Raw genomic sequence first — 14,191 nt, forward strand, 5'->3', positions numbered from 1 at the left:
GAATGGATTCAGAGATTCCCAACAGACAGCAATTGGCAATATGGATTCAGATAGTATTCTCACAGTTCATATTGTTTTCAACTTAAGAGATGTAAAAAAATTATTGTAAAAAGATGATTGTAGAAAAGCAAATCTTTTATTGAAACCATTTCTTAACAATGGAGCAAGTACATTTCAACTGAATTAGTTTGCCCTTTTCCTCCCATGTAAAAAAAAGTTAATAAAACTGACCAAAGCTTCAGTACAAACAAGTACCTGAAATGCTAATAGAAAGGAAAAGAATTAGGACTTTAGGGCTGAGTGTCCACCAATGTGGCAAAGAAAAATGAAAAATAAAAACCACAGATACACAGCGCTGCATATCTTTGAACAGATGGGGGTATGGTGTATCAGTACTTGATATGAACCCAAAATATCACCTGGGTTGGGCTTGGTTCTGTTTTAGGCAGTTCACACCAGTGAAGGTGGAAAAGGAGACACAATCTTCACTGCCATAAGAGAGGAATCAGGGCTAATACCAGCCACCCACGTTTGAGGAGGGGAACACCTTAAAAAAGTTTCCAGGAATGCTGAATATTTAAAACTTTGCATTTGATTCAGGCTGGTTTTTCAAGAGTCACAGTAGAATGCACATTCTGGTCAACACTGAGATTTGCAAAACTAAATGCCTTATTGTGTGTGTTTAATCTTTTCAATTCTGCACAGCTAACAAAAAAATCAATCAATACAACGCACAACTTAAAGACAAGACCAAGCATGCAAAAAATTGCTGCTCTAATCATATCTACAGTGTGTGCAATTCTAGCAGAGGAGGAAGAGGGCGATGAGATAAAACCATTTTTTATTAGAGATTTTTCTAAACTGTCTTTTCTCCCAGCCAAACAAGCTTTCTGGTCTTGCAGCCTATACATGCGTCACTCCACAGGAGATTTAACTTCATAAGAATTGCAGCATTGAACGTGTGAATCCATCAGTTTTTACTTCACCTGATGTTTATTTTTAACTGTTCTTAGAAAGTCAGGGTTAGAAGATGGGCAAACAAGTTGTACCACAGAGGGTCACATTCTTCTCAGGGAAACATGTATCTGAGGGAAGAATATGACCTTTTGTGGCCCATACTGTCATCTGTTCACCCAAAAGGCACATTTCAATCAGATCAGTCTTCCACCCTGTTACACTGTAACTACCCTGCTGTTATTCCCAATCACGGAGTATACACTGCTGTGGGCACAGCATCATGAATCCTGCAGCTCAAGTCTGATCATAACCAACTTGTAAAATGCACTGCAAATCCCACTACAGCTCCACTCCCTACCCCCCAAAAGGTGAATATAACCTATTCTTAGGCCATCATGCTCAATGGCAGAAGCAGAAAGCTTAGCTACAGTCTGTACAAACAAGAGGCATTTTTGACAAATCACCACACAAATGTAAACAGTTGAGAAACAACAGGGAAATGCAATGCCCAGGGTAAAATTATATTACATTGTAATGGGCACCCAGAGCAGTTATTGGTTTATTCATCCTTGTTATGAAGGGCTGACTCCAGGCACAGGGTGAAAGACTGTCAGAAGACATTTGCAGACAACGCTAATACACATGGACTTACAGCAATTCAGAATAGTATCCACAAAACTTCCCTACCGCCACCATTGAGTGCCAATGTTAATAATGAGACCAGAAGCCTGCTACCAAGGATCAGACTGCAGAGGTCATTATATATGCAGCTTGATGGGATGAGATTCCATCCAAAGGAAGATTTGATGTCTTCACTACAGCGCAAGGACCACAGAAGGGCCACAAACATCCATAACCACACCCTAGGTACACTTATTTCCATTCAACTGCAGCATGATTACTCTTCTGCTTTTTGAAAGGAAAACTTCAGTATTCAAGTGCTATTAACCAACTTATATAATTAAGTTTAACCTCTCACTGCAGCAGTCTCCTGCCTGCAGTGACATTCTTGGGGAGCCAATGCAGTTTGACACAAGGTTATGAAATGGAACTGAATGCAGCGTGTTACTGGGAGTCAAGAGAGTACATGAGCAGAGATGGAAGGGATAGGCTAAAAGGCTGTCCTAGTGGTGTCTGAATTCCAAAGATCTCTTTTATGGAGAAGTTTCTGGTCTCTCTCTCTGATGCACCAACAAGTTGGAGGAGTTTCGTTTCCACACAGTAGCTTGCTGTGTAGATGCTGTGAAAGATAGTATTGGTGATGGCAGGGAGACCTCTCCTGGATAGAAGAGCAGTATGATACAGTTTAAGGTAGGAGGATGGGAAAATTGCAGTCCCTATAAGAAAAGTTAAGTGGGTCCTAGTTTTTGAGAGGAGCCTGGGTTGATTAGGGAGAAGGAGGAATTTGGTTACAGCAGAGGAAAACAAGACTTTAAAACACAGCAAAACCAAGTTTAATTGTGCAAATGGGATTACTTATAAGAACAGAGTTCAGCCTGAGAGTGGCCCTGGGCAGGGAGCGTTGGAAGGTCCAGTTATCTGTCCTTCCTGCTGTCTAGATGCACGAGAAGACTCAGGAGGAAGCCTGTTCAAGCTGATTTGCAACACCAGTAGTGGGGTGCAAAACCCTTGAGACAATGTGTTTCCTCTGCTTATCTGCTCCTGAGTGAGAGATTGCACCATAAGAGAGGAAAAGCTACACTAGGAATCCACAAATCTGAATGGTTAGTGGAAGTTCTATTTGGGCTTGGAAAAACAGCAGTACTGAGAAAGGCGCCCTGATGGATTCACTGATAGCACTGTGATCTTCAAAAACATAGCTGCTGGGAAGTGCTGGGAGGGACTAGAGCTCTGAACTGTAATGTAAAAAAGTCAGAGAAAGTTTAAGGAATTCCGTAAGCCACTTTCCAAAACAGACAAAAGCATTTTAAAGAGAACATCAGGAAGAGTATTTTTTATTTTGGTTGAATAGGCCAATGGAGATCAATGTCAGATGCACATTCACAAGGGCTTGCATATGAAGTAGGTCAGGATCTCACTGGTATGTTTTAGCAGCATGAATGTTTCCAAAAAGATATGAGACCATCCCTGAAGACAAGAGGTTTCACAACAAAGCCAGTCTGATTTCACAAGACACTGGGGGAGGAGGTTAACAAGAATAGATTTTTCCAGTTTTCATCATTCTGTGCCTCCTCATCTAAAACCTATTCCCATTTGCTGTTCTGGTTGCAGTCAGAGATTCATCATCAAATACTCTTTCACATCTTTAGTGTTCCAAATAGCAATTTATGGTCCTTTTATTTTATATTTAAACTTTGAACCAAATCCCAACATCTTCCTTTAGGTCCCTATTCTCTGATGCCAAATTCTGCCTGACACAGAACTAAGGGCAAAGAGATGGCTTTAGCAGCACTAGTCTAATGAAAAACTAACAGAAATCCTCATCCTAAGGCATGGAGCATCCCTCCCCACCAAATTCCATTTCACTTCCCCATGCATCAAAATGAGAATATACTTCCTGTTGGCCACAGCATCCTGTTTCCTTAATTCAGTACCTCTTGCAAAGAGCTCTGTGACATGTTTCTGGGATACTTTAACACCTTCATCCTCACCAGATGAGGCACGGCCCAGACTGTTCGTGCCAAATTATTTCCTAAATCTTACAGGCTTTTTTTGGTACTGTTTTAATCTACCAAAAAAAAAAAAAAAACAGCCACTTCTGGTGACTTCAATTGGACTGTACTGGAACTCCGCGTCTTCAGTGAGGACATGGTCATCTTTAAACATGTGAAAAGACAAAGACAAAAAACCAACTCACTCACTAAAATTAACAGTGAAATTCCCAGGAGAAAAAAAAAATGTACATCTCTATTGCATTTTGTTGTCAGCCTGTTTGTCATGTTCCATTTAACATGAAACTAAATGGGTCCATTATAAAAAAAACCTGTTAAATAAATAGATGTGATGCTAGAAGAAATTTCAAGGGATGTTATAACTCATCATTCGTCCTGCTCTCCTCTTTAGCTTCTGGCTTCTTCTCACTCTCAGGTTCTATGTAATAAACAGAAACAAAAATAAAGTGAAATTATGCTTATAAAGTGACAAGCATGCTATACAATGTGTTTTTTGGACGCTACTATAATATAAACATTAAAATACTTCAACACACTCAGAACAGGGGATTGTAGAGTTGTGGAGGTATGCTTGGGCACTAGTATTAGATTGTAGCAACTACAAGTGGCATGATTAGACACCAAGGCCTGATTCTTAAAACACTGATGTACATAAGTGGCTTTGCTCATGTGTAAGTGTTTGCAGAATCAGGCCCTTGAGTAGCCCAAAAATTCTATCTGATAGGTGGTGGCACTGGTGAGGACAGGAACAAAAACAGCAAGTTGCAGACATACCAAGGTGAGACAGAGATTCACCCATGCTGTGTGGGTTAAAAAGGAGGCCTTGAGGGGGTAAACCAGCATGGTCACATATCTTGCCACATGGATATTATTTAGAGTCACACTGTCAGGTTAAAAGTTGCTTTTGGAAAATACATTTCCTTCCCATGTTATAGACAATCCCTTGATTATTCGAGCTGAACAATTTTTAAGAGTTTAATTTACTTTTTACGCTCTACACTATTTGCTTAAAGTATACATTTAATTCAGTTTGGATAATGAAAATGTATTAGTTTCCTTGTTTATGGTCACTTGCAGGTTCTCACACACTAGCACAGGACTGTAGTGTTTGACTTCCAAATGCTGCAGGGAACAATTGCTTTAAAAGTCCCTTAGAACTTTCCACTGGAACGTAAAAACTGTCAAGAGAACATTTCAGTTGGTTAGGTTGTAGAAGTTTGGTTTTGATCCTTTCAGGGACACACTACCACTATAATAGTCCCCTAGTTAGGTACAATAGTGTCCTTCAGCCTCAGCGCACAGGAACTTAAATTGCCACATCAAATCAAGCCAACGTCCCATTTCCAACAATGGCTGGAACACGCCAAAAGTTCTAAAGCAGATGTAACCATGTCTTCATAATAGCCCTAAGAAGACAGTTTGAGGTTTTAAATCAGTTAGTGACCCCTTTAGGTGGGTCTGTGTTGCAAGGTTTACAACCAGTTCCCCTTCCTCAGTTCTAGCGGTAGTGTTAAAGGAGCCACAGCTACCATTCCATCCCAGACGTTTTTCTGTAGCTGGCCCTTTCAGTTGTAAAGTTTGATTCACTGACACTTTCTCAGCAGCCAGAGGCTCCTTCTCACCCTGTGGTTCATTTGCAGGGAAACAGAAATGGAGAGAGATTTGCAACCAGTGGGCTACAGACATCCACAGTCACTGAGTTCCATTTCCTTGCACAAATGAATCCCTACCTGTGTCCGGTCCGGACTGATCACCTAGAGTTGCTTCCTCGACTATGGGAGGTTCCCTGACTGGACTGACATCTTCAGGTTTATCTGTATTATGGGGGAGAGATGTGCAACAAGTGGTCATACAAGTATGTCAAGCCCAACACCTCCCCTAGCTCTGATATAGAAGATCAAATGTACAGATGAAACACTGGACAGGAAAAAATGTTTGCCAATGTGGATTGTAAGTGAACCAATTGCAGCCCAACACTAGAACATTACTAATTTCTCATAATTGATCCCGGGAAAGCCAATGGGATGGTCAGTAAGGGTAGTCAATAGGAGCACTTTGAGAAAACACAGAAGTACCCCAGCAAAGCGGAGGAAGCATCAGGCAGCAAGCCACAAGGGAAGAGTTCAGCAGGGATCAAGAGCAGCCAGAGGCAACTCTGGAGCAGTCCAAATAGTGTGTGTGGGGTTAGGGTTGTGTTCTGAGCTTGCCAACAGCCACTGGAAGAAGATCAGTCCCAGGCGGAGTTCTGAGAGTTGTGCAGGAAAGCCATCCCACGGGCTGGAGCCTGACTGAGATATCCCGCTACAGGAACCAGGGCTAGCATAGGGGAGCTTTGTCCACAGACAGAGTGGTTTGATCTTTATAAAGGGACCAGGCACTCAAGACCTCATCTATCTTGAGAGCCAGGAGAGCTGTAAATCCTAGCGTCCCTAATGATGTGACCTAGGAAATCTCTGAAATCAGCTGGCTACCACTCAGGTAGCAGAGAATCAGCAGGTATCCAGAGCAAGATGTCACCTCTTAGGAAGGCTGTGCCTCACAGTGGGGAGCAGAGACCAAATTGGTGCTGAAGGCGGTCTCTTCTCCAGGCTCTATTTAAGCCACAAAGGCAGACGCTTTCCCTCCCATGAGCTTTATAAAACTTGGACACCTTCTCAAACAAATGTCAATGAAAGAAGATACAGAAGTAGCACTTGGAACATGCTATATTTCACCAAGCTTTCTCCAGTAATTCCCTGATTAGGAGGATCAGCAGCTTTTCCGCTTTTATCAAAGATTTCTCTTATTACAATCTCCTTTTGCTCAGTGCAAACAGCTTTGAGAGAACATTATACCTGGTGGTTCAATAATATCAGATGCTCACAGGAGCACTTGCCTGTCCTGAGTGTGCCTCACCTTCTCCTTTCTCCTCCTTGGGAGGGATAACCTTCTCGCTGTCGGGGGGAGCTGTGGCATTCTTGCCTGAATCAGTTTTTGTGGTGTTCTTTTCCTTCTTGGGTCTGGGTTTTGCAAACTTAGCCTTGTTCAGAAGATATTGCACCTCCCTGTCCAGGGCTGCTATCTTCAGCTCTATGTCCTTGGACAGCAGGGTGGGCTTCTCAGTGGGAGGAAGTTTATTCTGTTCTGCCAGTGTCTCATTTTTCCAAGTCTGCAAGGAAAGCCCAGGGTTAATCTCTCCCCATGAATATGCTGCTATTTCCTGGTTACATGAGTTACTGCTTTTAAACACCCAATCCCAGACATAGCACCTGGGCATTCTAATTGCCCGTGGTCAACAAGGCTTCCACCCCCACATCCGCCAGCCTCTTAGTTCTACAAGACCAGAGAACAAGAGTGCCATTGGCTGCTCTTAAAACTGTACAAATATTAATTACTGGGAAGGCACTAGCCTCCCATATTGCACATGAACCAGCTGTATCTCCAATCGCTACATTTTTCCGAAGCAATATGCAATCAAGTTTGGTAGCAGGGAGTATTAAAACAGAGAGGTTTTCCTAATGTGAGGAGAGGATGTACGTCCTCTGTTTCCTATCCCCAAGTGAAGGTAAATCCATTAGCTGTGACATTGATCACATTATCCAACAACACATCCTGAATGGGCTCCCCAGCCCCTTCACTTACCACAGTTTCATTGATTGCTTTCTCTAGGGTACTCAGTTCCACCTCTGTGAATATCTGATCGGCCTCTGGAATCATTCGTGCTCCCCTGAAAGACAAGACCCAGGTATTTCAGGTGATTGGGGGTTTTGTATTCCATTCCCAATCACATTTAGTAGTGACAAAAATTTACCATGGGATTGGCCCACAAGTGGGTTTGCTAGGATGGTTGTATGGGGGTGGAAAAAGGCAGTCCTGACCCTCCTGAGAATGGGTGTGCTTTGCAGTATGCATGGGATGTCATACTCTTTGTTCTGAAGAGTAACATATGGGCTTTGAGTGTTTCTATTAACACACTCCCTAAAATGCCTGTCAGGCTCTAGAAGGAGCCACATACCAGCCTCGTTCCTCTACGGGTTTAGGGGCTAGCAGGCCAGATTCCATTTTAAGTAGTGGGTCAAACACATGCAGCACTTTTTGCACCACCCACAACTTCAAATCTTCTCCTCAAGGTCTCACTCTTACTTGAGGAAGATGCTGGAGTGATTGAGCAGATTTTCGAGGGCATTCAGGCGGTCTGGCCATTTCCTTCTTTCTTCCACACGGAAGAAAAGGCTCCTGCAGAGTTTCTTCAGCTCAGAGAGCTTCTCTTTCAGTTCCTGCAAGTGTGAGAAAACAGACAGGAACAGAACTGATCAGACATCTAAAACTGCTCCAAACCTTTAATCCCAGAAATACTGTGAATCCCAGAAGCTTGAGCTGCAGCAGTTTTGCTTGCTGTGCCCATCAGATGCACAAGTCCTGTACACTAACAGAAGTTGCAGCACTAGACACTGTATATGGAGAATGGAAAGTTAACTGCTTTATGTGCTCCAAGAGGTTGAGCAACAGGGATGGGAAGGGCTAATTCTTGTGCAATTCAGTGCTGGGCAAATTAACAAAAGGGTTTCCAAGTCCCAGAGCAAAAGGGCCAGAGTAGATCAAAGCTCACCTTTCCTGACTTGGGGACAACAAAGAAACCAAGGAAGCCTAGGTCTATTTGCCACCTACTGGCAATTCAGTGCAAACTGACACCCTACTTCCATGCAGCAGTACCTTGGTCGTGGCTCTATAGCCCTCCTCCTCCATCCAATTGGAGGCTTCACTCAGTTTTCTTGAGATTTCCTCTCTCTGCTCCTCCGTTGAGACAAACTGATATTCCTCCTGGTAAAGCTTGTCCTGAGAAGAGTAAAGGTCGCTTCAGCTTAATTGCTGACTAATGGGAAGGCACAGACAGCAAAGGAATCTCTCTCAACCCCCTGACAGAATGCAGCTGCAACCAACTGTAGGACTCCTGGGCTGCTCCATGCTAATGAGTGGAAGTTCAAACCCCAAATTTGTCCTCCTGCTCCTTCAATCAGCGGAGAGTGGGATGGGAAAGCTGACAAGTCCTCACATGTAGAATAAGCGCTTTCCTCCTGCCCTCGCTGCTTAGAGTTTCTTTCCAGCTAGAGCGTGATGCTGCTGAGACATGCAGAGGAGGGGACAGCATATACAAAGCTTTTATGCAGGCAGAGATTTGACTTAATATGCTGCCTAAGCCGTAATCTGGTCCCATTTGTCTTGAAGAAGCCTCCCAAAGCCATGTGGGACAGGGAACACTCAAAATGATGACAGATAAACTCCTCAAAGCAACCGCTCCCCACCTTGAAACAGATATAACCCTCTGCAGCCACTCAGCCCTGACAGTATACAACCTCTCCCACCTGCTTTTCATAAGCTTTCAACCCTTTTCATTGCTCTTACCTGGGTCTCAAAGATGAATGCCTCCAGGCTATTGGCTGACTTTTCCAACTCCTGTTTCTCTAAGTCTCTGACTGTCAGATCCTGGAGTCTAAAGTGCAAGGAGGCCAGAAATAAGCAAAAATATCAGCACCTGTAAGAGGGGATGATGTTCTCCTTGCAGACAGGGATCTCTGTAGGCAGCAGTACCTATCACTCAGAAACCATTAACTAACCCATCAGCATCCAGGCCAGGCCAGTTACAGGATACACTTAGATGTCTTAAGGTCAAATCCAAAAGATGGGAAATCAGGAGAGATCTCTTCTAGTTTCAGTGCTCAGGATGTTTCTCCTTGAGTACTGACTGGCTAAAACTTTCTCCCTAATCCCCTCTAAACCAAAGGCCCCCCTTAAAAATCCATCCGCACTATTGTTACCTGCACATGTTAGGGCAACCCACCTTTCCTCACACACATCCCAAATTTTCATTGGCTACACACTGAAACACGTCAATGAAAACTATGGCAAGAGAGATGATAACAGTTATAGTACTGCTCCGAACACTGTTCATTCTTCTCCCACCCAAGAGCTGTGTTAGACTCATTGGGCACTGATAGTATGGCTTGGCTACTATGATCACCAAGGGGACTGGGGGAAGAATCCCTGTCCATACTGTGGAGGTGAGGGGACCATGTAAACACTGTTGTCACTAACATGGTTACAAATACAACAGGGACAGATCTTTAATGTCTCACAGAGCCAGGGTGCCACTCCACAGGAGCTCACAAGACCAGAGTCGAAGATGGAAAAGTTTAAAATTATTGGCTACAGTGATGTTAACTGGCCAGGCTGAGCTTCCCCCCACCTCACTGGGCGTAGAGAGACCATCTGGGATTCCCAGCCACTCACTGCAGATCTAACCTTCCCTCCAACACACACACAGCCAGCGCTGTCTCCACTTCCAGCTCTTGTCATTTTCTAGTCTCAGAACTGACCCTTTTCTTGTGCACATTTATCCCAATTCCTCCCTTTGCCATTCAGAGTTTCTGGCCTTGCCACCTTTTGGGACATTTACCTCTAGTTTGTTTGAAAGGGCTGCTGAAAGAAGGATGGTGACAAGAGAAGGGTCAATACAGGTAGTGGAGGTGAGCAAAGTCTTGCAATGTTTACTACAGTCAGATTCATTCTGGGAATGGGAAAAGGTGATGTCATCTCTGCACATGACCTGAACTCAATAAGACATGCACCTTAGAATCTGTTGCTCACTCTAGTCCCTGTGCCCCAGCCCAGTCTGCTCCCATAGCCTACTCCCTTCACTTCAGCATGCTCCCCTCAAACTTACTTCTTCACTGAGCTCTTCAACTCCTCCTCCAACAGGTCAAGCACATCACGGACATCCAACTCCACACTAATCTCATCCACAAGTTTCTGCTTCTTGGGGACTTTGGGTTTCTTCTCTTCCATTTTGGTGGCTGTGCTGTCACCAGGACTTTTGGACATTTCTTCCTCTTTCCCGGATTCTTCCTTTTCTTTGGGATCCTGTGTCAGAGAAGCAACTCCAGGATAAATAAAACAACCAATTTGCAGTACCATCTCACTTGCAACAAATATTTTGAAGAGAGGCACACAAGAACCTGGTAAGGTGGATTTGAGCTCCCAGGGTTAAGCTAGTGTTCTACATCTATAAAAAATAATTTGCGGATCTGCTGTGCCTTAATGCTTCACAGGCTGAGAGACCTTGTTTCCGCTATGAAAAAGATGTATACTTAACTCTAGTTAGTTAAATAGTGCTAAAATCCTAGTGAAGACAAGGGTACTCCTTTTTCTTTAACCCTACCCTGCTTGCTTGTGTGAGAATCTCAAACTGTCCTATCTTCTCTAGGATTTTACTTCCAGGTAGTTAATTGGAATAAGAATTTAAAAAAAAAAAATCAACATACCTTTTTTCCCCACTGTTAAGGCAAGGCCTTAGTGCTTCCCAGACATGGAAGCCAAGGAACAAAAATTAACTGAATGCCCAAGATTACATGGGGATTTCAGAACAGAACCCAGGAGTCTCAGCTCCCAGTCCCGTGCTGCAAACAGCAGGGCCCATTTCTATTCAGAACAGTGCATGACTGCCTCTCATGGACTTCTGCACACAACAGCTTTGCACTTACCAGCTCAAAATGGCACTGTAGGTACAACACAGCAGGATGAGGAACAAATATAAAGTGGCCTTGGAAGGAGAGTGGATTGATATGAATCTGAAGAGCAACGGGAAGCAATACTGAACACATCCTTCTGAGGATGAGGCAGTGTCAAGGGAAAAGGTTCTCTGCAGGGAAAACTCCAACAATGCAAGTGAACTTTGGCAAGGAGTCTCCAAACACTCAGCTACAGACCCTGAGTGAAGGTCACTCCCCACTTCTGCCCCTAAGGAGCAGGGATTGTATTTCAGTGGCCTGTCAGTTAGGGATTTATTTTCAGAGATAGTGAGCAGGAACAAAGCTGTGGTGCTCAGCCTGCGCACATGGGGTAGAATCTCTCATACCCTCCCCCCATTATTTCCAGTCAGATTCTAGTCCTGAGGTACAACAGCACAGTGTCACCATTTTAGGGAGTCTCCCTTTGCAGAGTCAGCTGCTCACCTGAGATGCTGTTTTTTCTCCTTCCTCCTGTCTCTCTGCTTCTGGAGGGACAGTTTCTGTTTTATCCTGCATTGGAGATGGCTGCTGCTTCTCTTCCCCCTGCTCCTCGCTCACTGTTCCTTCTCCCTCCTTCTGATCCTGTTTCTCCCCCTGTTCTTCTTTTCCTGCTTCTGTCTGGCTCTCCTCTTCCTCCTGGGCAGCAGGGAGGAAAATGCCACAGTTTTTACATGGAAATATCATGCAGATGTGTTACACAGAGAGGGCAGGCTCATACTGGAAGCTTGGTGTTCAACGTGGCACAGAGGCTACAAGAGAGGGATAGGCAGCGGGCAGGCCAATGAGGACTTCAGGAAAGTCATCATATCACCTTGGAACCACAACCCTTTTCTATGCTTGGGAAAGCGAACTGAGACTCCTATTGGCAACAACACAGGAGCAGCCAGGCCCAAGTGGTCTGTGTAGCAGGAGAACCTGCCAGAGCTTACAACGATGAGATGCAGGAGATGGTAGCCTACACAGCACTACCCAGAGAGGATCCAGAAAGGAGACTGGAATGACAAAGAGGCTTCATCAGGGAACCAGCCTTGGCAGCATTTGCGAAGGGATTGCCACCAGAAGGGCTGTATGTTTATTTTTAACACCGTGTTAGACTTTGAGACAGATACAAACTTCTACATTGTGTAGTTTTTAAATCTTGATGTCCTGCTGGTCACCCTGATTTGGTTTATGTTTAACTACTGCCTCCTCTATTTTGCAGCCAGGACTGAACCCGGTCTGGGTCCCACCTCCCCATGAAAGCCAACACCTCACCTGAACAGTCTCGGTCAGGTTCTCTCCTGTTTCCAGAGTAGGACCTCCTCCTCCAAACAGGCTAGAGATTGTGTTTCCAAGTTCTGCAGGAGAAAAAAAAACAAAAAAAAACCTCAGAATGTCAGTCTTTCAAGCAGTCTGGAGAACAGTGTGAGAGGAGGAGGAGGAAGAGCAGCAACAGCAGGAGGGAGTGACATGCATCAGTCAGGGGTTTGGTAACTCATCAGTGCAAAACAAATTTTCTTGACTTTAAAATCATGAATTCTGTAGAAGAGCCCCTCCAAGGTACAACAGTAATCCAGGGGCAGCCTGGGATCCTGACAATATTTGCTGTAACAACTCTTGCACTACCATTGCTAGCTCTTTCCCTTCCTGCACATCCCTCTGTATACGAAGTACTGGGCCCTCATCTCTGCAAAAGCGTAGCCTGGAATCTGCCTCTCCAAACGGTGATTGAGTTTTCCACTGTTCACTGCCCTAGGAGACCTCCACCCATATGCACTCTCACTCCTCCTTCCGACACACCAGCTATAAGTCTCTGCACTTGCTCTGAAAGCAGGACAATGGAAAGCTTCCAGTCAGTGGCATCACGGCCCAACCAATGAAGCATCAGATGCACAAGACTTCCACTGCTGCCTTCAAGACGAAGGAAAGGGATTTGTTTCCTTCTAAATACACCCCTTCACTGAGGGAGGTGAAAATGCAGCTCCCTTGTATTACTCATGCATGTGGTGCATACCTGGATGCCATGCTGATGGGCACCTTAGGAGCATGTATGACACTTTCAGGGAGACTTGTCCCCTCACCTAGCAGCACATGCTCAGAGCCATTAGTTATTTTGGATCTGCTAAGATTAATAAACAGGTACTTGCGACCCTAAAGATTCCTCAGTGCCAAAAGAATTCACTATTCTTTAACAAATCCCATCAGGCTTGTCAAACTCACTACACCTAGCATACTGCTTTTGTAGTATTTATCTATAAAGAATGTCATGTAAGATCTTAAATGAAAGCCAGGTTCTCACTGGTCATTTATATACAGTAATTGCAAAACATATGCACTGAAACTATGTAAGGAGTTATGCATATATATGCTGGAAAATATACATTTTAAGTCTGAATCAAAGTAAGTTTGACAGACAGGCTTTTGCAAGACAAAAAGGAGTATATTCACCTGTTTGTCTCAGTTCAAATGTACATTAAACACTGTGAGCCAACACAACGGAAGATCTGTTTGCATATGAAATCAACATGAGATATGAAGTCAGCACACCAGGGAGTAAGCCCCAGGGGTAATCCTGACTCAGGGGACAAACAATGGATTTTTGGTGTGCTATAAGGAAAAGGATACCATTATCCTTCAGCGAGGAAGCAAAAACAGTGCTTTTTGCATTAATGATAGAGGAATCTTAGCTGGGTTGGCTGGAGACATTGAGAGATTGCTTCAGGTGAGGAACTACTTTAGACAAGTTAAGCAGCTTGTTAAAGTTAAGTTTAGGCTCTACCAAGAGTGTTATACTTTTTGTTTTACATGTAAACATTTCTGTTTCCATTATTATTCTTGCTATTTCGTCAATCTCAGCTTTCAACAACTTATGTTTGTTTTCATTATAAATATATCTCGGTGCTATGATGTTACGAAGGACCTGATCCTGAGTTGTAACACTTAAGCTGTGTTTATTCTGTTCCCTTAGAGATAGCAAACTGGATAATTTCTGTGAGCGGCCAATGGTTAATGGCTGGGCACCACAGGGAATGCTCTGAGGACTTGGTGGGTGTCTATAGCTAACCTACACAGAGGAGG

General features: G+C 44.0%; 1 protein-coding gene across 4 annotated transcripts in view; it reads right to left on the reverse strand.

Moving 5' to 3' along the window:
- Positions 1-117: 117 nt before the first annotated feature.
- The window catches only part of HYOU1 (hypoxia up-regulated 1), a 29,689-nt gene continuing 15,615 nt past the window's right edge, over positions 118-14,191 (reverse strand). For 3 of the 4 annotated variants that reach the window (XM_054005842.1, XM_054005844.1, XM_054005845.1), the window contains exons 16-25: positions 12,389-12,471; positions 11,579-11,770; positions 10,291-10,487; positions 8,973-9,060; positions 8,283-8,405; positions 7,713-7,846; positions 7,212-7,296; positions 6,486-6,738; positions 5,321-5,404; positions 118-4,008 (exon numbers count right to left, since the gene is read on the reverse strand). In XM_054005842.1, coding sequence (XP_053861817.1) covers positions 3,947-4,008; positions 5,321-5,404; positions 6,486-6,738; positions 7,212-7,296; positions 7,713-7,846; positions 8,283-8,405; positions 8,973-9,060; positions 10,291-10,487; positions 11,579-11,770; positions 12,389-12,471 — 1,301 coding nt within the window. In that variant the 3' untranslated portion in view covers positions 118-3,946. The remainder of the gene's footprint in view (positions 4,009-5,320; positions 5,405-6,485; positions 6,739-7,211; positions 7,297-7,712; positions 7,847-8,282; positions 8,406-8,972; positions 9,061-10,290; positions 10,488-11,578; positions 11,771-12,388; positions 12,472-14,191) is intronic. The other variant, XM_054005846.1, reaches the window with a different exon arrangement.

Source organism: Malaclemys terrapin, chromosome 15, assembly GCF_027887155.1.
Source record: "Malaclemys terrapin pileata isolate rMalTer1 chromosome 15, rMalTer1.hap1, whole genome shotgun sequence".
In the NCBI taxonomy this organism is placed as follows: Eukaryota; Metazoa; Chordata; order Testudines; family Emydidae; genus Malaclemys; species Malaclemys terrapin.